This window comes from Cornus florida, unplaced genomic scaffold, assembly GCF_030987335.1.
Source record: "Cornus florida cultivar Cherokee Brave unplaced genomic scaffold, ASM3098733v1 CherokeeBrave_3.0.0_Hap2_Chr11, whole genome shotgun sequence".
NCBI classification, from domain to species: domain Eukaryota; kingdom Viridiplantae; phylum Streptophyta; class Magnoliopsida; order Cornales; family Cornaceae; genus Cornus; species Cornus florida.
Window position 1 is genome coordinate 40,695,675 of NW_026775581.1, and position 20,901 is coordinate 40,716,575.

Consider the following 20,901-nt stretch of genomic DNA (forward strand, 5'->3'; position numbering starts at 1 on the left):
AATTACCTTTCAATTCAGTCTATTTAATTTGCTAAAACAACTAGCAATTAAATCTTCCTCCTTCTTTGACAGCACGAATATTATTTTTTTTATATTTCATGATATCTATTCCCATAGCCTACACCAACAACCCTAGGTCTTTAATGTGTTATAAACATCTTTTAAGAACCCTTATCAAAGTTCAGCATTGCCTTTTAGTCCCTGAAGTAACAAAAATCACAAAAAATCCACATACTGGGCATTTACAAAAATTGGAGCCGCTTCCAATTTTAGTTTGAGCCGGCACCAATTTTAGGTTGAGCCACCTCAACACTTTGTGGAGCCGGCTCCACTTCAATGGAGCCGCCTCCATTGAAGGATGGAGCCACCTCCACTTCTCTAGCCTTCGTTTTTCCTTCTCTGCTTCCTCTGTGTTGCTTTCTTCGCATCCGGCCAAGTCTCAATCCTCTGCCCCAACTTTGTTAAAGATTTTTAAGGTTCAAATTAAGTCCTAACAAGCCTAGAAACGTCTTTAATTCCAGCATGAATTACGTAGCAAAAGCTTAAACCATTAACGCAACAATTTATGTTTTCTCCGTTTGTCTTCTTCACTACCGGCGAAGTTCAACCCTCCGTTCCAGAATTTTTCTTATATTCCTAGGGTTCAATTCAAGTTCATTCAATCCCAGAACTCCTCAAATTCTCTTGTGAAATTTATGACAAAGATTTAAAACAAAAAAACAACAGTTCATAGTTTTAAAAGCGAACAGGGGTTTAAAATTGTACAGAGACTCTATCACGCATAAACATCCATTTTAATAATTAAATTAGATTCCTGGAGACTATAGAGAATGCACAGAACACAAGTTTACAGGAAGGAGATAGAATGAAACTTGCCTTTAGGCTTCGATTTGAAACCTTTCAACGCCGGGTCTCTAAATTCCGGCAACCCCAACACTGTTATCCTCTTCTGACCATTGTTCCCCTCCTCTGTGACTTCTTGATTCTATCCAGAACCAACCCCTTCATTATTCGTTAGCCTCACAAGCTATCATGAAAACCCTCTCTGTTTCCCCTTAAGCTTCTCTCTAGTTTTCCTCTCAAGACCTCTCTTTGGTTTCCTCTCAAAACCTTATTACGTGAATAGAGTTCTTCCCAACCCTAGCAGACGTATCAAGATATATATATAGGCATCCCAATCTTAAGTCTGATTGTATCCGTATCTCTATAGGCTTTAATTATTCCCTAATATAAGTCAGCGACCTAATTATACAAAATCAATAAAACCCTACGACACAAACAACTTATAAAAGCTACCAAATATAATCTACCAAAGACACGTCAATTAAAACCAATAAATCAAAGAAATAAATTTAATCACAATTAAACAATTAAATAAAACCAACCAACAAATAATTTTAATTAACCAATAAAATAAAATAAACACATAATAATAATTAACCAATTAATTTAAAATAAATTCACATTAAATCAACTAAGCAATTAAACCACAAAAGTCACATAATTAAATCAAAATGTTATAAAAACAAAATTAAATTCTCTTTTTTATCCTTTTGAAAATTAGGGGTATTATATTCTTCCCCCTTAACAAAAGGAATTCTGTCCTCAGAATTCACGAAATTCTGAATTATTGTCGTTTTAAAATTTATTTCCGTTTTCGTGTGGTATAGCCCCTTTTAGGTAATCTATACCAAATTCCCAACATAACCAACAATATACTAAGTTTCCACGTAAAAGAAATATAGCATAAATGTATAACTCCTAGGTTGTATCTATCAACGATCCAATCAGACTCATATTTTGCGAAGGGTAACAATCCCTATTCCTTCCAGTTCCATAGAACAAACACATAGAATTCCTATGCATTCAGCACTTAACAAGTTGGTAACGCTAAACAATAGGCTACTGCCTAAACCAATAACCAAAATCCGTGAAGAGTCAGTGCGATACGTGAACCTGACCTTCCTCCAAAGGACAATGTTTTACCATAATCCGATTTCCTGTCTAGAGATGCGAAGCATAATTATTGCTCCCACACCTTCAAAAACTCCGTTAACATAGCAGTGTCTAACTCTTATAAGAGATAACCACATACTACAACTCCATTATCAATGCAATGTAAAACTGACACAACACATCAAAACAAACCCGACTAACAATAATGTCCACAATCGAACTTGCTTGATCCACGACTCTTAATCCATATGGAATTAAAATTCCAACCAATGGCGGTACTGTCTACCAACCATCCACCTCCTGATGAGTCTTACTTCCCTGTTGAGATAGGGAGTGGCTAAAACCTCCAATGATATCCAAGTATCAAATTTCCACCTTGTTAACGAGTGACACTTGGAGACTGTGATATACATGTATTTATCCGTACCGGCTCACCAAGACGAACATAATAAGTCGTACTGTAACTCCTATCCATTTGACTGCACTGTAAAATTTATAAATATTACACCGCAGTCACTCCGACCTTCCTAGAATCAGAACGACAACTACCAATCCTCCTTCAGTACCCTAAACTCATCCAAGTAAGGTACTACTTCTTGTGGGATCAGCTCCAATATTTTAAGTTAACTATCTCCATTCCCCTAGTAATAGCAAGTGCGATTATTTACACATGTTAAAGCACAACAGATTGCGTAACAACCACCGAGAGTTTAATTACCATATCGGTGAATAAAATCATCCTCCTCCCTATTACTTCCACCAGACGAAACTGAATGCAAAGTGTGAGTCACCACAGTTATACATTTAAGCCATCTCGTAATCCGTGCTAGTAATAGGAACTGATATCTTACCAGTTCCGAAATAGACAAAATGAAACTGATTTAATTGTATCAGTCAACCAATATTCCGATCAGGATCCTCACCTTTGTGTAAACTCAGCAATCTCTCCTCTAGATCCCTGGAAACTACTCTGTTAGTCTCGCTCTAGCATGAGAAGTGACTACAAGGATCCAATGATCTTTGACGATCCATCTAGATTACCTACTAGATATCAGACTTTGAGGCAAATCATTACGTCCCTCCTCCTACCTGCCTCCCAAACATCTGCTTCCTTTTGCGAAGCATCATGTTTCCTCCGAGACCAATTAAAGAACTAAGAGTTGTAAACCTCAGTCCTTACATCCTCCTTCCAATTTGTCAAATGAAAGTATTGTTAGTCTGGTAACACCAGCTTCCATAATTAGATGTTCAGTCTCATCTTCAAGTCTTTGACATCTTACTTGTCTAACACAAGTAAGTGTCTATTAGACATCCTGTTTAACTGCAACCGCATCTGGAAATCCTTTCATCCTCTAAATAGGCAACAATTTCTGAGCAACAACTATTTGTTGCGAGTTGTGACCTTATATAAAAAAAAAAATCCATATTATTCGTGCAAATGAAGTGATTTTATTTTCTCCTCAATATGCAACTCCGGCAACTCCTCCTAACGACACACCCTTAGGAGCCAAGTTTTTGATTAAGGATAGACTGATGAATAGTTAATTTACTTTCCTCAGTCGGTGTCATTCCTACAAGTACTTAAACCAGTATAAAATCTTCCTGCTGACTTGGGACCACCTCTTTTATAAATTTTCGAGACGATATTAAGCCAAGTCAGTTCCTCTGATAAACCCTCGTGACGTTACAGTCTATCCAATTAGTCTATATCATTTGACTCGAACTGCCAGTTTACCTATCCTATCCTGAAAATGTACTATAGCTACGCATGTCCAGGTTCATTATATTGGCTAAGGGTAGCTATACTTACCAAATCCTATGACCACACGCCAAAAATTCTAGCGTAATGAACGTTATTCCTCAAAAATGGTAGTTAGTTGCTTCACTCTTGTATCCCTAACTAAACCGTATCCCAATCCTGAATAATTAATGAGAATGAAACATGTAATGCACACACAATAAAACACAATAATACACAATAGAATCCTATGTAAACATCGTTCCTCCTAGTAAAGAAAATCTCTTTTACAAATCAACTTTACTTGATTGGTTCACAATCATTTTTTTTTTTCCCAGTTTCGGAGGTAATCACCCAACCTCAAAACGTAAGCACAAACCATAACTCAAAACAACATCCATTTGCCTCAGCAAATTCCAAAGGCTTAACCTTCACCCTCCTTATACGCGGAATGCAAAATGTCTAATGTAGCTTTAAGGGAACCAATTAGACCCTCACAACCTAATTCCCATACTCCCCGGAACGTGATATAAAATCATTGCCTCATTCTGAGAAGAACTCCATCCAATTCCTGAACCCCTGAAGAGTTCCTTTATCTACCTCGTTTAAAGGTAATACAAAAGGTTAACTATATGTAGGTCGATCCCTACCAACGCCACCAACATCAGTCCCTTTTCTGTTAGTGAACACGAGTGATCAATACGCGATCCCTGATTATCAAAATTCAATACCCTCTTTCTTGGGTATGTTGAAAACTCCTCCACTAGAATCCTCTTCGGACTCCCATTCCTCGGTTGTTTCCTTTAGGAGAACAACTGAAATCGTGTTGGTCCCTTTATACGGTGACCTAAAACACACTCCTAAATTCTTCCATGGCTTATACTTCTAAAAGTAGTGCCAATTAGAACTAAACCTTCGATCCCAAGTTCTACTTCTGATAGAGATTTCGATAACGCACTCCTCTACTCTGTCGGGTCTGATTCGCTGTCGACGCGGACCCCATCCTTCTTCTAGTGTCAACCATTCCATAATTATGAAACATAATTGACATCTGCTCCTCCTAACGAACCATAAAAGAGTACAACGAATCCTAACATAGCTCTAAGTTTTTAAGAGACGCAACGCGGAAGACTTCGGACGAAAGACACTCCTAAGGACACTAGAACCTGGAGTACTCTGATACCAACTGTGATACCCATCAATTCTAGAGCCACGGGTGATCAAGTTCGAGCACAGAACAGAGGGATATCAGACAATCAGTATGTAAACAAGCAGGAATACAAAATGAAATAAAGAAAATAAATAATAAGCTGAGTAGAAATCTAAATACGAAAACCTCCAAATAAAAGTTTAATAAAATTTAAACCTTTAATTCCGTACAACTCGAGAATCCAACTAATGGACCCCTAATAATCCCAAATGATAAAACTTTACAGAATTAAAATCCAAAACTAAAATCAGAAAGAAAATCCTATTTAGTCGGAAGAGTGAGTGACTGTATCTGCATCCCCACGAACAAGCTCTAAACCTGGTACTGTCAAACACCTGAAAAATAAGGGTGGGTCAGGCCCACATGCAAGTTCCATACTACTACAATCCATACATAAACCCGATACGCAGATACATCCTAGATAGCTCAACAATAGCTAAAGTAGTCCATATAGATATAAGTACACACTATAGGACGTTCACCAGCCCACATAATCTGTCTCAACTCGAGTAAAACAACCAGGGAAACGTCATCAGGTCTAGTTATCAATCATAGGCGATATACGCACCCTAACCGTGATCAGAAGACTCAAGCTCGTATCACGGTACCATAAGTATATATATAAATTCCTTCCTAATGCAGAAAGATAAAACAACCATCCGTTATGTCGTTCAACTGTTTTAGTTGACAGGATATGCATCCATATAGGACTTAACTGTTTTAGTTAATCCATTCCGTATGTATGAAGGGGTAGGACTTAGCTTTTTGATCTAATCCATCCCTGATATGTCACCGTCCCATACCGGTAGATATAATGCATATGATCCAAGAATGATGCACACTCCAAATGAACATCAAGTAAATCCAGAAACCAACATAATAGAAATCAGATATTGATAAGATCCTATCATGCATCCAGTTTAAGATTATAATCATAGATCCTCCTTTTAAATTGTTAAAGTACTGATAAACAATTTAAGCCATCCATTCCCATATAATTGACAGAACAGAAATTACGACAGTTCAACAATTATCATCCATAACCTAATATAATGAATATCAGAATTATAAACTGCATATTATACTAGAATTCCCAACCAATACATCCATACTAGTTCATTTACATTATTAAATCGAAGACTAGCATTTAAATCCTCCTCAATCCTTGTCGGCATGCAAATTAATATTTAATTCTCATGGCGACTATTTAATCCCCAACTATAAGTCCGGAGTATGATCTAATGATACTCAGACATAAAAACTGAGCACACCTACTCAGATTTTATAACCACAGTCCTATTAGTCCGTTTACTTTGCTAAAACAGCCGTTAGCATTAACCCTTCCATATTCCGTGACGACATGCAAATTATTATTCAAAATTTCACGAAGTCTATTAATCCTCAAATATAAATCTAGAGTATAATATACTGAGACACAGAAGTATAAACTGAACACATTTTATTTGAATGCCAAAACCACCTCCATGCTAGTTCATTTAGTTTTCTAAAGCGAGACTAGCAATTACAACTTCCACTACTCCTGACAGCATATAATTTAGTATCTAAATTTCATGATGTCTATAACTATAGTAGAAACCAACATTCCTGGGACTTAATAATGTTATATAAATCATTGATATAAAATCCCAAAATTACCTTTCAATTCAGTCTATTTAATTTGCTAAAACAACTAGCAATTAAATCTTCCTCCTTCTTTGATAGCACGAATATTATTTTTTCTATATTTCATGATGTCCATTCCCATAGACTACACCAACAACCCTAGCTCTTTAATGTGTTATAAACATCATTTAAGAACCCTCATCAAAGTTCAGCATTGCCTTTTAGCTCCTGAAGTAACAAAAATCACAAAAAATCCACGACTAGGCACTTACAAAAATTGGAGCCGCCTCCAATTTTAGGTTGAGCCGGCTCCAATTTTAGGTTGAGCTGCTTCAACACTTTGTGGAGCCGGCTCCACTTCAATGGATACGCCTCCATTGAAGGGTGGAGCCGCCTCCACTTCTCCAGCCTTTGTTTTTCCTTCTCTGCTTCATTTGTGTTGCTTTCTTCGCGTCCGGCCAAGTCTCAATCTTCTGCCCCAACTTTGTTAAAGATTTTTAAGGTTCAAATTAAGTCCTAACAAGCCTAGAAACTTCTTTAATTCCAGCATGAATTACTTAGCAAAAGCTTAAACCATGAACGCAACAATTTATGTTTTCTCCGTTTGTCTTCTTCACGACCGGCGAAGTTCAACCCTCCGTTCCAGAATTTTTCTTACAATCCTAGGGTTCAATTCAAGTTCATTCAATCCCAGAACTCCTCAAATTCTCTTGTGAAATTTATGACAAAGATTTAAAACAAAAACACAACAATTCATTGTTTCAAAAGCGAATAGGGGTTTAAAATTGTACAGAGACTCTATCATGCATAAACATCCGTTTTAATAATTAAATTAGATTCCTGGAGACTATAGAGAATGCACAGAACACAAGTTTACAGGAAGGAAATAGAATGAAACTTGCCTTTAGGCTTCGGTTTGAAACCTTTCAACGCCGGGTCTCTAAATTCTGGCAACCCGAACACTGTTATCCTCCTCCGACCATTGTTCCCCTCCTCTGTGACTTCTTGATTCTATCCAGAACCAACCCCTTCATTATTCGTTAGCCTCACAAGCTATCATGAAAACCCTCTCTGTTTCCCCTTAAGCTTCTCTCTAGTTTTCCTCTCAAGACCTCTCTTTGGTTTCCTCTCAAAACCTTATTACGTGAATAGAGTTTTTCCCAACCCTAGCAGACGTATCAGGATATATATATAGGCATCCCAATCTTAAGTCTTATTGTATCCGTATTTCTATAGGCTTTAATTAAACCTTAATATAAGTCGGCGACCTAATTATACAAAATCAATAAAACCCTATGACACAAACAACTTATAAAAGCTACCAAATATAATCTACCAAAGACACGTCAATTAAAACCAATAAATCAAAGAAATAAATTTAATCACAATTAAACAATTAAATAAAACCAACCAACAAATAATTTTAATTAACCAATTAAATAAAACAAACACATAATAATAATTAACCAATTAATTTAAAATAAATTCACACTAAATCAACTAAGCAATTAAACCACATAAGTCACATAATTAAATCAAAATGCTATAAAAACAAAATTAAATTCCCTTTTTCATCCTTTTGAAAACTAGGGGTATTACACAACACCCTCAGCCGATCAATTGTACTGGCATAATACGTAAAAAAAAAATTATTACGAGGAAGGAATATTTAATTCACATATGCTTCCACTTGTAATATTACGTTTTATATTTTAAAAAGACTGAAATTTGAATTTAACAAACTTTTTAAATTCTAACTTTCTATCAATTTGTCATCCTTATTCTTCATCAATCAAGTAATAGTTCCAGACTTTAACTTGAGTTCACCTTTAAGGAGTTCCTTTTTTTTTCTTTTTCTTTTTTTAAATCTATTCAATTGAGTTGTCTAACTCAACTAATTGTTTAAAAAAAAACTCAACGAATTGTCTTATGGTCAATTTGGTTTGATGGATTTTAATACACCGGTAGAAAAACATAAATATAATTTATATACACTACTTGTAAAATATAATATATTGAAGCAATTTGTTAATCACCATACTAGAAGAAGGCAAAATATTTTATAACAATAATGAACATAATAGTATTAATACCAACAAAAATAGAATGTAAAAACAAATGCTATGATACAATAGCTCCTAATAGGAAATGTGGCACATATCCTTAATATTTAATTCAAATAATATTCTTAAGAATTTATCAATTATAAAATAATATAAAGTTAAAAAACTATTAGTTATTTAAAATAAACATAAAAATAAACGTATTAAGAGAATCAGCCAAGCAGTGGAGTTTGTGTATCACACAACTTCTTGCCACTTCTATTTTTGAATAAATTTAATAATATCTTTTCTTAAAAATTAAAAGAAGCATAAATAATCTAGGTACATTTGTGTATTATGTTTGAAAGTTAGAAGCATTTATCCATGAGGGAACAGACCAAATTAAATGGAAACATGGTCAATTTAGTTTGAAAGGAGCATGGAATGTTTGTCGATCTGCAGGTCAAAGAAAGAAATGGGCTGTGTTGGTTTGGAATAAATGTAGACCAAGGATTACCATGGGTACTATCATAATTCTGCATAACAAAAATCTTTCGTTTGTGAATTTACAGAGAAGAGGAATGCAGCTAACATCTATTTGTCACAATTGCTATAAAGGAGATGATTCAAATGATCATCTGTTCTGTGTTTGTGAATTTGCCACGGCTGTTTGGCGGGATGTGTTTGATCTGCTGCATATTGAATTTCCAGGTTTTAAAGATGTGAATCAGGTGGTGGATTGGTTTTGTCAAAAGACAGCTATTAAGTCTATCAAGTCCAGAATTTTAAGTGGTGTGTTTGCAGTTACGTTTTGGAAAATATGGTCTATCACAAATAATGTTCTACATAAAGGGATGAGAGATCAGAGTATGCAGGCTGCACAGGCTATAGTTTGGGAAGTTATCACATACCTAAACTTTGGTCTAGAAGATTTGTTCATTATTTTTGGCCATTAAATGTGTTGTGATTTTTTGTATCTTCTAAAGTTCAAATTGTGTCAAGTTTGGTGTGACTTCTTAGTATGGTTTGTCCGAAGCCGAAGCAGTGGTTGAAGACCTTTATGAGTGGACTGGTTTTTGCACCTGATTAATCCTAGTAGAGCATATTTCAATTTTTTGTGAGGATAGGTTGCCTTTTGGAAATGGATTATGTCTATTCCAAGATTCGTCATGGAGATTTATCTCTTGTTGTAATTGTACTTTATTGTTGATTTATAATATATATAAAAAAAAATCCCATTCAGGGAAAAAAAAGAAAGTTAGAAGCATTTGTGTTTTTCTTTTTAATTAATATCATATAAAAAATAAAATTATATAGAGAGAGAGTTTGCGCCTAACACAACTTTTAGACCTACATATATCTCCAATTTGTTTGTGTTTTGCAGATTCTAGTTTCATTTTTATGACTTGTTTATTACTTCAAGGTAGGGAAGGGGGTCAAGGTTAAAATTTTGTAATAATTTCAGGGGGGCATTAGTAATATTTTAGGGGTATATATTAAAAAAAAAAATAGCATGGCATATTAGGAAAAAATTAAAAATTCAGGGAGGCAATTGGCCCCCCGGCTACTATCCCTGATTACTTCCTCTGTCTATAAAACTTGTTCACTTTGACAACCGAGACTCACAAAATTAACTTGTTTACTTTGAAAAAAGTTTTGCGAATCATTTTCTAAAGTGGACAAATTTTATGGGGCAGGGGGAATATTTTCTTTCGTTTTGTCCCAAAATTGCATAAAAGAGATTTATTTGCTCATTAGAACTTGATATTGGCAAATTATAAGAGTAGGAGTACTCTCATGCATCACCGTAGCTTTAATGCTTTGGTATATTAATGACATGATATAAGCACGAAATTTTTTTTTTTTTTTTTTGATAAGTATATAAGCAAGAAATTTTTACGGATACATAGTAATAGGACTAGCTAAAGTAAATACATGTTTACTTATGTAACGAAATATAATTGGTAAATAACACCGAAGACGTGGTATAACATGTGCAAGGAAGTCTTTCTTATAGAAAGAAAAATGCTAGCAACACGGCTAGCATAAATCCCCTTAAAATAATCAGGAGCAGGTATATATATCCTAATAAGCCTATTTGGATCATGGTTCAGGTCGCGGTCACGGTCTCGATCTCAATGTAACTGTCTCGAATAAAATCAATACAAACTGGCCAATATAGATCACGTAACAACCGATATGGCGAACCAAGATTTGGATTGAAGTTACAGGAGCTTATGTTTTCTGGCATACAAGGGATACTCTATGTTTAGCAGAACCCACCAAATACCAAACATTTTCTTACTATTGAGAACATGAATCATGTAATGGAACCAAAATTTGCAAATCATAATTAAAACATTGTAGTCTATTCGGATTAAACATTGTTCAAGCTTGGAAACCATTATTAGTAGTAATTAAATAACATATTCAGCAATTCTACCAACTGCCTACTCTGCAAAGTTCCGATTGAAAATTATAGGGAGGGCCGGTAACAGCGATGCATGCACCCTTTTGAACTGGAAATAACATCTTCCTAGATTTTTTATACAAGCAAGCAACATTGTACTGAAATGGAGGCAAATGGAACAAACTAGTTACACAATAAATATAAATAGATATTCATAGAGCACATTTAATTCGAACCTAGAGATGCCGCCATGTATCTAGCAAGGGCTTATGTACATAAATAAGACGGAACAAGCGCAGATCCTGAAGAAACACAGATGGAAGTCGATGATTCTTGCCTATGGTTCAAGAGAACAAAAGGGTCCTAAAGCTGGTCATCCATTCGTGGCTCAGGGTCCGATTGTTTTGGGATTGTTGCCACACCGTTCATTCTTGCTCTTGCCTCTGCAAACATCCTCTGCTGCTCGGCCAATGCTTCTTCCTCAGTCATTTCGGCAACATTGCTCCACTTCCCACCTTTTATGGAGTCCTGTGAGAGGTTATTCCCAAAAGAACAAGTACTCTATTTGAGGGTTTGGAAACTGTGATGATAATCAAACATCAGTTTACTTGATTCCCCTATGCACTGGTCTAACAAGAACTTTGGTGAAATAAGAGGTGGTTCAACCAAATCGACGACCGATATTGGGTCCAGTTGTGAGTCTCATGGGCCAGTTCTATCCTATCGGAAAATCAATTTTAATGTAGATAAGAATGTTAGAAACGTATAATTACCATTGTTTCAAGCCTGTGTTGTTCGTATGCAGCATAGACCTCTTCAATGTATTCCCCAAAACCAAGAACCTGACAGAATCACAATTATGAGTTACAATGAGTATTTTTTTTTTTTTTTTGATAAGTGAGTTACAATGAGTATTTAACATGCTATTACCATCAAGACAGCTACAGGAGCAGATAGTAACATTCAAAAAGAAAAAAAAAAAAAAAAAAGGAACATAAGGTGGTATGCACAAGATTGAATCAACTAATTCTCATTTAGGTATCCAGATCAAGAACAACATATACGATAAGCTGACAATCTTTGCTGGTTGCAAACGCCTGGAGGAAAATCTACAATGCATTTCTTCCCAGAATACCAATAAAAATCACTAACCCTGGTTGAGATTTAGTTCACTTTCACACACATTAGTTTCCATTCTACAACTGAATAATCAGTGTAACCCTTCATCTAAATGCCGTGAATCACTTGTCCTGGTGTTTGGTGGGTGACACAGATAAAGTCCCCACCAAGAAATATGGGGCACCACATGAGGACGGTCACTAATGATAAACCTACAGCAGCAAAGGATATAGAAAGATGATTACACAAATGCATATTTGGTTTCTCTAGGAATAAAAAAGTGGAGCTCAGGAGCTCACTGAGAGTGGACAGACAAAGATTCAAATGGTCAGACTTGAATCTCCCAAATATAGAAAGGTAGAAAATGGGACAAGTAAATGATGGAGAACAAGATATAATTGGCACACATGAGCTGTACCTGCACGTGCTTTGCCTTTGCTTTTGGTGAAAGGGGGAAGATAGATAATTAGGACTAATTTTTACTTATTTTTATTATTTTGGTAATGTTCATTCCCCATTTAAGTTAAGGATTGAGACTGAAAAATTTGAAGATGACATAAATATTGTGTGCACTAATTTGATATTCAGGAGCTGTAATTCTTAGGGCCGCTTTTGAATATTTGCAATATTTGGAACGTCTGCTACATCAATATTGCTTTCTTGATTTAAAATTGAGAAAGCTGGGAGGAGACTACCAGCACCATCGAGATAGGAATATAGGAAGCTTATGATCTACTACAACTATTTGAGGATAATCATATAGTCATGTTTCCAGAACTGGATCCTAGAAGCTCCACTACGAACACAGAAGCTTAACAATGCACTGCATTCCAATTGCATGCCTCACAAATGCTACTCAACCCACCGGCTACCTCAGCTCATGAATATTTTAGCATTATATCTAGGTGTGCTCAACCCCCGCGTGGCAGTATTGGGAGCGATGGAACACAATAAGATGGTTTACCATAAGTTAGATAATCAAGCGCATCAAATCAAACCTCAAGACAGGTCTACAAAAAAAAAAATATATATATATATATATATATACCTGCATACACATGATGCTAACAGTAATAGAACACAAATGTGAATAACATCATAAGAACTTGCAATATGGATAGATAAGCAAATAACACAAAACCAAAATTAAAAATGGAAAATGAATAATTGGATAAAAAACCTCAAGAGCCTTGAGTACATGCTCTGGTGCAATTGTTCTCTTCTCTTGTCTGCCACAAACTTCATTGGACTCTGACGAAATAAGGTTTATAAACTCTGAAAAGCATTGCAGAAAGGAAAAGAAATCATTCATTTATAAAGAAAACAGAAACTGCGATCTACTTATTATATGAGCTGGCAAACACAATCTTATAGGAATACATCAAGTCTGAAATTGGTAATAGATTCATTTAAAATTCATCAATTGGAATCAGGGTGTATATCATCTTAACAAGTGATATATAAAGTGCACAATTGAATTAAGTACTGAGTGAATTTTAAATTTGGGTATGTTTCCGTTGTAGACCTATTTCCCCCCAATGCAAGAATAAGCAAGTGGGTGCAATTTTCAACAGCACAGGAAGGATCAGCTAATGGATACAACATCAAAATGAAGTAATATTTACCACCGGAAAGGTTTAAGGCCGTTCGACAACAATTGACCATAGTTCCAAAAGCTAATAGATTGAATTGTTGTTAAACATAAGAGTTATAATTTGAATCCTCTGAGTCACTTTGAATGGAAAAATAGGTTAATTTTACAACTAGAAGAATTAGTTAGCTATAACCTATCAAATACAAAAATAGAGTATAGAGCGACTGCTTCTTACAGAAAAGATAAACATGTCATTCCATGAGAACCAATAGTCATCAAAAAAGAAGTATGAGCACGAATGAGAAATAAAATTCATAGGAAACAGGAAAAAATGCGAGGAAGTTGCACTTAAAGCAAAACTGGTATTATGTTAGCAGAGAAGTTTTTAGTAGTCAAAACATCCCCTAGGTTAAAAGGTTGGCTTCTGAAATAGCCAACTAGAACCTAACTGGAAAAAAAAAAAAAAAAAAATCAAATGATGAAATATAAACTTTCTTAGGATGGTTAAAGAGTTTCCAAGTACCTCAAAACCGTCTCTAATCCACTGGATGACACTGGAACTATTGCATTTTATACTTAAAATATCAAACCCAAGCTTGGCAGCTTTATGCAAAACCACAAGAGGACCCCAAGCTTGATTAGAATCACCAAGCTCGATTTTCAGCAAAAACCCATCTGTCTATGTCCTTCATGAACACCCACCAAAATTAGGCTAAGCAAATCGGGAGGGGACTACCGAGCCTTTAGCTAAAGTAGCATCTCTTCCTCCTCTGACATGGGACGTTGAGGGTTCGAGTCCCCTTTGCGGTAATAGTGAGTGTGTATCATACCTAGGCATACAAGCTAGTCAGGCCAAATCAACCCAACCCAGCCCAGGCCGAATTAAGGACGGACCTAGGTAGGAGTTTTATGTTTTAGGGTTGGGCCAGGTACCCAACCCTAATCCAGTTTCAAGCTGGATTGGGTTGGGAGATTTGTAACTCAAACCCAATTTATAATATAATAATACTTTTTATCATATTAAAATATTAGAGATGATCATGGCCATTCATTTTGATCCAATGGTCAAGCTCCTTCATAAATAAAACCTTTCTCTCTTTCACTAAATCAGAATTTCTAGAAAGGGAGAGAACTGTAGCCCTAGCCGTCCTCATCGCCCTTTCTCTGTCACTGGCTTCTCATCACCCCTTCTTGTTGCCATGTTCAACTTCACGGTTTCATCAGAGCTAAATTTACGAAGTATAAATCCTAGCCTCCGACAGTCTCCTGTGAGCCTGTACCAAACCTCATCATCGGCTAAGGCATATTGTTAAGTGGAGTTATATTCATGTTATTTTTGTGGATTTAGTTGCATATCATGTTATATGCATGTTATTTAGTGGATTTAGTGGCCGGTCATCTTGAAGCTAATTTCAGGGAGCTTACTGAAGTGAGAAACTGAAAAGTGAAAATGCTTTTAAATTTTTTTTGGGAAGATATCCAAACAGATCAATGCATTCAGGTTTTGATAGATGCCCAACCCGACCAAGGTCAAACTTGGGCTAGATCTCTCCAACCCAAGGAGAGATTCAGCAGGTCATCTTTGGGTTGAGCTAGGTTGACCCTCCAACCTCCCAGCCCACCCAAGTTGCATCCCTAACCATACCTACTAAAAAAGGAAAAAAATAAAAAAATAAAAAATGAAAAATCAGAAACAGGGCAAGATTGAATACTGAGACGATGACAAGAAGAAGCATTGCTAACAAAAGCCCTCCAATATCTAAGAATCAGGTTAGCATGAATATACAGAACTTGTTGCATGAATCTTCTTGATATTCACCAAAGTGATGCTCAGATAATAATTGCATGGGGATGAAAATCATTGGACAATGGACTCTTTCATTTCAAGATATAACTCTCCAACAGTCCATTTATTCTTGATAAAAATATAAGATTAAAGGGATCGCTCTACAGGCTCCTATGAATAAAATTAATTATGAATTTACCAATACCACAAAATAGTTTATAGAAAAGGCAAAATGAATCTGATGGAGGTAATCAGAATTGGAATTTTCCACATCATGTAGTTCTGCTACTATTAATGTCAGGATAAAGAGGAACCCATAGCAGTGTCTGCAGAGCGGCTGACTGACCCCTTCTAGGTTAAACAAATCTCCCACCAACATGAGTTAACATCATGCTCAAGGAAACATGGTGACATCTACACATGGAGAGAACTTAAAATCTTTTTTCTCTTTTAAAGCATATCTAGGCTTCCGTAATATGAAGAAAATTGTTTTTCCTTTTCTTTCCAGCACTAAACAATGCAGAATAAAGAGACAATGGAAAAATTAAAGCAACCGCAGAAGCATTTTTAAAGTTGTACTGTACAATCATTACAGTGATCTAGCCACCAACGTTCTCCAACCCAAAAATAAAGGTTTACCACGACAAAGGGACTACAGAGAGACACTTTGACATTGGAACGAACCAATGAGACCAAAATAACATGGAAAAAGATAAGGTGTAATTTGCAAAAAATTGAGAGAACTTTCAAGGAAGAGGGAACATTGCAAACGGTGACAAAAGCTCTTCTTCCAGAGCAAGGAAGCATTTGCAGAGTTATCTATTCTCTACAAGGTTAAAAAGCTTCTGAGACGCAAGACTTAGCACATAAAATGCCTCCAACTGATCTAACAGAGCCATGGGTAATATTATTCAAGTTCAGCACATACAGATAACAATCTAGGAACTCAAGGTGGAGCTTATTTCATATGAATCATATAAAAGAGCTAGATAAGTTACCAAAGACTTGAGCTGTATCTATCCACAAGCAGCCCAGTGTTTTACCAGAAAACTAAGAAAAAAGCATTGGTTTGCAACTTTAAAGGCTCAAATGACTTAAGGTATGCTTTAAATTAAAGGGTCATAGTTTCTTCATTTCCATTCCTTGTGTAAGAAGCTCAGTATGTCTTGGGAGATTGGAGACAGACCTAACTATGAAACTACAATCCCTCCCTTTACAGAGTTACTAGTAAAAGACCCTCCATCTTCTCTGAATTACTCATTCTAGCCATCAACTAGTAAACTTCTTACAATTACACCTAAGGTTCAAAATTGATCTGAAAAATGTTATATATTTTTCATGTATACACATATCCACCTCCTAGACTTTCAGTTAATAATTTATTATTAGAAATTTCTAATGTTCAAAAACTTGGACATCTGCGTTCAAAACTTGGATGTCTGCATTCAAAGATGGAATGTGAAATGTTAACATGAATTGTGATAGATTGTTTCCAACACTTTACATGCCTCTCAGATAGAAACAACCAAAATTTGCTCCTTACTGCATCATCACTGCCAATATCCAGTTTTGTAGATTTAATTAGTATGTTTAACTTAAATGATTCTGTTAATTACCCCCACTCCCAATAAGTTTTTCTCAACTTTTTTAAATTAAAAAATAAAAAATAAAATTTGTTACATTTTTTATGACATATATATATATATATAATATCACACCTCTAAAGACTTTCAATTTGTTATTTATTAATGTTTAAAGACTTAGATGTTTGTACTCAAAAGATGGGATGTGAAAGTTAGTGTGAATTGTGATAGCTTGTGACCAACAGTTTACATGTCTCTCAAATACAAATAACCAAAAAACTGCTCCTTACTGCATCATCATTGCAAAGATCTAGTTTTGTAGATTTAATTAGCATGCTAACTTATTTGATTCTGTTAACAACCCCCCATCCCCACACCCAATGAGCTTCTTTCAATCAAAGATTTGAGGGCAAAAAAATTTCAAATAAAAGCTTATGGGTATCCCTCTCTGGTTCACTCTTCAATCTCACGTCAAACTCACCATCCTTAATTCCCATCAACCTCAGTACAGTGCCTCCCATCATGCCTATCTTTGTCCTTATTAAACATTTGAATTCCATCTCATGACAACACACTTGTTTCAAAAATAAGTCTCCTTCCACCAATAATATGGAAGTTCCATGGCAGTGACGTTTCGTTTAAAAAAAAAATGGTTCAGTTACTGTGTCAAACCATGATTTTTGTGGAAATTCAGGATATTAATATATATCAAACAGCTTGAGGGAAGAATGTCAAAGAGAACTCATATGTCACTAGAAAGACAACAATGACCTTAAACATTAACCTAATATCTTAGACAAGTATAATGAGTTCATAGAACTTTCCAAGACAATAGCAGCAATGATGTATTGATTTATCAAACAAAAATAAATAAATAAATAAATAAAATAGAGGTAATTTACAACCAGAAGATATTGACAATTAACTGAGCTGGCTAAGTAAAGGATGAAGCAGAATTAAAACTACAATGTTTCTATAATATTAACTCCTCACCTACACAACACTCGATTAAAAGATCTTGAGCATCTCTTGCAACACGAACATCTGGAGGCAACATCTCCTTTATGATCTTAGTCATAGTTGCTGGATATAAATCATAAGTTGCATTAATGAAGCAAACAAATAAGAACAAATGAGCCAACTTAAATGACATTAGTGTCAAAAACAATGAAGTATGGTATCAATTAAATTTGTTAGTCCTCAAACTTAGATATTAAAACGTTATTAGGTTATATAATAGAATTTATAAGTTTTCACAGGTCGTAAAATGTAATGCCCCTGCAGGCTTATATCGACAACTGATGCTTCCGCCCTTACATGCTTTTGGTATCATTCATCTCAACAGCAGCTTAATGTACCAAATTATAGGCTTTGTCAATTGCAGAAGTAACCCACTTGAACTCGAGAAGTCATAAAAATGGCACAAACTATTAATTCATAAATACTATGACTAAGTATTACACCAGCAAGGCCATGAAGAGATATTGCACAGCTAGTCCAAATATATTGAAGGATTCTTCTCACCTTACCATCCGAGTTTATGGGATGCAGATGGTGCTAAAACCAAACTCACAAAATAATTTATGTCAAGATCTCACCCTAATTGATCCAGAAACACAATATTTTGTATAAAAATAACAACCACAATAATGAATTTATAGAAATTGGCATCAATAGGGTTTACGAATGGTATTACAAAATTAAATTTGTGAATCATTTATGTGTACCAAATGTACATACATACATATATATATATATATGTGTGTGTGTGTGTGTGTGTGTGTGTGTATATATATCTATCCTTTAAAAAAACTTCTCTTTTTTTTTTTTGTTGCAAATGCAAATTAGTGAATGGAAATCATTTTTTAAGGGTTAATAAGTTGTTGATTGTATAAGAAAATTAGAAAATGAGAAATCAATTACTTTTACTCGAAGTGATCTCATGTGAAGTTTTCTCAGATAAATCATTTTCTCATTTATTAATATTCTTCTTGTACAACGAATATTAGCTAGAAGCGCATACAATTCATCTATTGGATCACCAGCAATAAAAAACTAACAAAAAAGGAACAATAATAACAACAAAGAAACCAAATTGACCGAAAAATATATATTTATATTTACATGTATATGAATATATAGGAAAAAAACAGAAAACAGTATCAAACCTTTTGGAAGCGAAGCATCCTCTTTCGACTTCCCAACGATATCCATAGGTTCCATCCTAACCTGCAGAAATCAAATCTCATTTTCATAAGATTCAAATCAAAATAAATATTGTATAAATATTATATACACGAGGATCAAACAAGAATTACAGATCTACAACTTATTCAATCAAACTGAAAATCAACTCACCTAGATTGTGAAATCTGACGATCAACAAGAGATATTGGTGACAAATCAAGCGACCGTAAATAATCGAATTCGAATTAAAATAGAGGATCGGTGTTGCAGAAATATAGAGAGAGAAGTATAGAGAGTTCGCAGGCGATTAGGGCAAATTTCTCTAAAGCGCGTTGAGCAACGATTACTCACGCGCCTATGTAGCGCGTTGGATTCGTCCGTTTTGGAGCCACGGAGAATAAGAACGGTTATGGAGAATAGTTGGCACGTTTGACGAGGGCGTGTTTGGACATTTACGATAAAATCTACGTTTCGTGAAATTTATTATATATCTATATCTTTCTTTCTGTTTATCTTCTAATAAATTAATAAATGTCGGTATAATTTTTATTTCTTATTTTAATTTAATAGTGTTACACCAAGGAAGGGAGAGAGTGAATTGGTCTAAGTACTTTTTCTTCCAATTGGTAGGGTGGGTTTAAAGAGGAGGATAACATTAGTTACGAGGGAAAGGGAAGGGAATGATAATTTTAATCTTCAATAGTGTTTGGTTGATTAACAAAGGAAACTAAATGAAAGGATAACAACCATGTTTGGAAAAGAAAAGAAATAGAAAGATAATAATAAATTTACTATTATACCCTTTTATGTTTTAAAAGATAAAATTTGAGATTTAAATATGCAACAAAATTTTTGCCCCAAGATTCCGTTCTAAGCAAATTCCACATTCATCTTCCCTTTCCAAATCAATATTGGAAAGCTCATTGTCTCTTTTCAGTCTCATTTTGCTTATAATCTCCCGCTCAACTAAGTCCCCGTGGAGCCGCCAAAGAGATGGCAATATAATAGCTGCAAATTTGATTTTTGTAAAAGCAAACACGTAAGTACATGCATAACAGGCCAACTAGAACTTTCCCTCAAAATCAGTTAATAAGTACATAATCCACAAAGCATAGAAGACACTAATAGTTGCCTTCCTTCCATTTGTACATATGTTTGGTCTTCCATTTGAACAGCTGTAAAAAGAATAGAGGAAACAAAGTTTTCACTAAATTTAGGGACCTGTGGTTTCATTACTCAGTAAACCCAATCCATAATAATGACACTTATTTTTAAAGGCTATAACAATATATTTAAATGAAGATTATGTAATGTATGGACATTATTTTGCATTTTGTACAATGCCTATAATCAAGGCACCTCCATAATCCTTGCAATAGATAGAAATTGAAAAAAACACCATTAGAACAAATTAATCAACCCTCAAAAAGTTGTGTTTTTTCAGACGTATAGAAAAAAACGAACAAAAACTCGATGGCAGAAGAAGAACAATGCCCCTAACAAAACACCCACTTCTTGGGTTTCAAGAGCCTCCTTCACAAAGTTGAGTCGAGCTTACTTAGTGCGCTTGCTAGGAACTGGAGAAAGCAAGTGAGAAATAAGAATCAGTTATAGTGTCATTGTGGCAATGGTAACGTGCAGGTAAGAAAGAAG

At 35.1% G+C, this 20,901-nt stretch overlaps 1 protein-coding gene across 1 annotated transcript; it reads right to left on the reverse strand.

Annotated features, from left to right (window-relative positions):
* Positions 1-10,894: 10,894 nt before the first annotated feature.
* Positions 10,895-19,649, reverse strand: LOC132284584 (protein Dr1 homolog). The gene is made up of 6 exons (XM_059786697.1): positions 19,420-19,649; positions 19,230-19,290; positions 18,055-18,144; positions 13,279-13,373; positions 11,753-11,821; positions 10,895-11,507 (listed from the first exon to the last, which is right to left on the reverse strand). The coding sequence occupies exons 2-6, from the start codon at positions 19,282-19,284 to the stop codon at positions 11,343-11,345; spliced, it is 474 nt and encodes a 157-aa protein (XP_059642680.1). The 5' UTR covers positions 19,285-19,290; positions 19,420-19,649; the 3' UTR covers positions 10,895-11,342.
* Between the last annotated feature and the right edge of the window lie 1,252 nt (positions 19,650-20,901).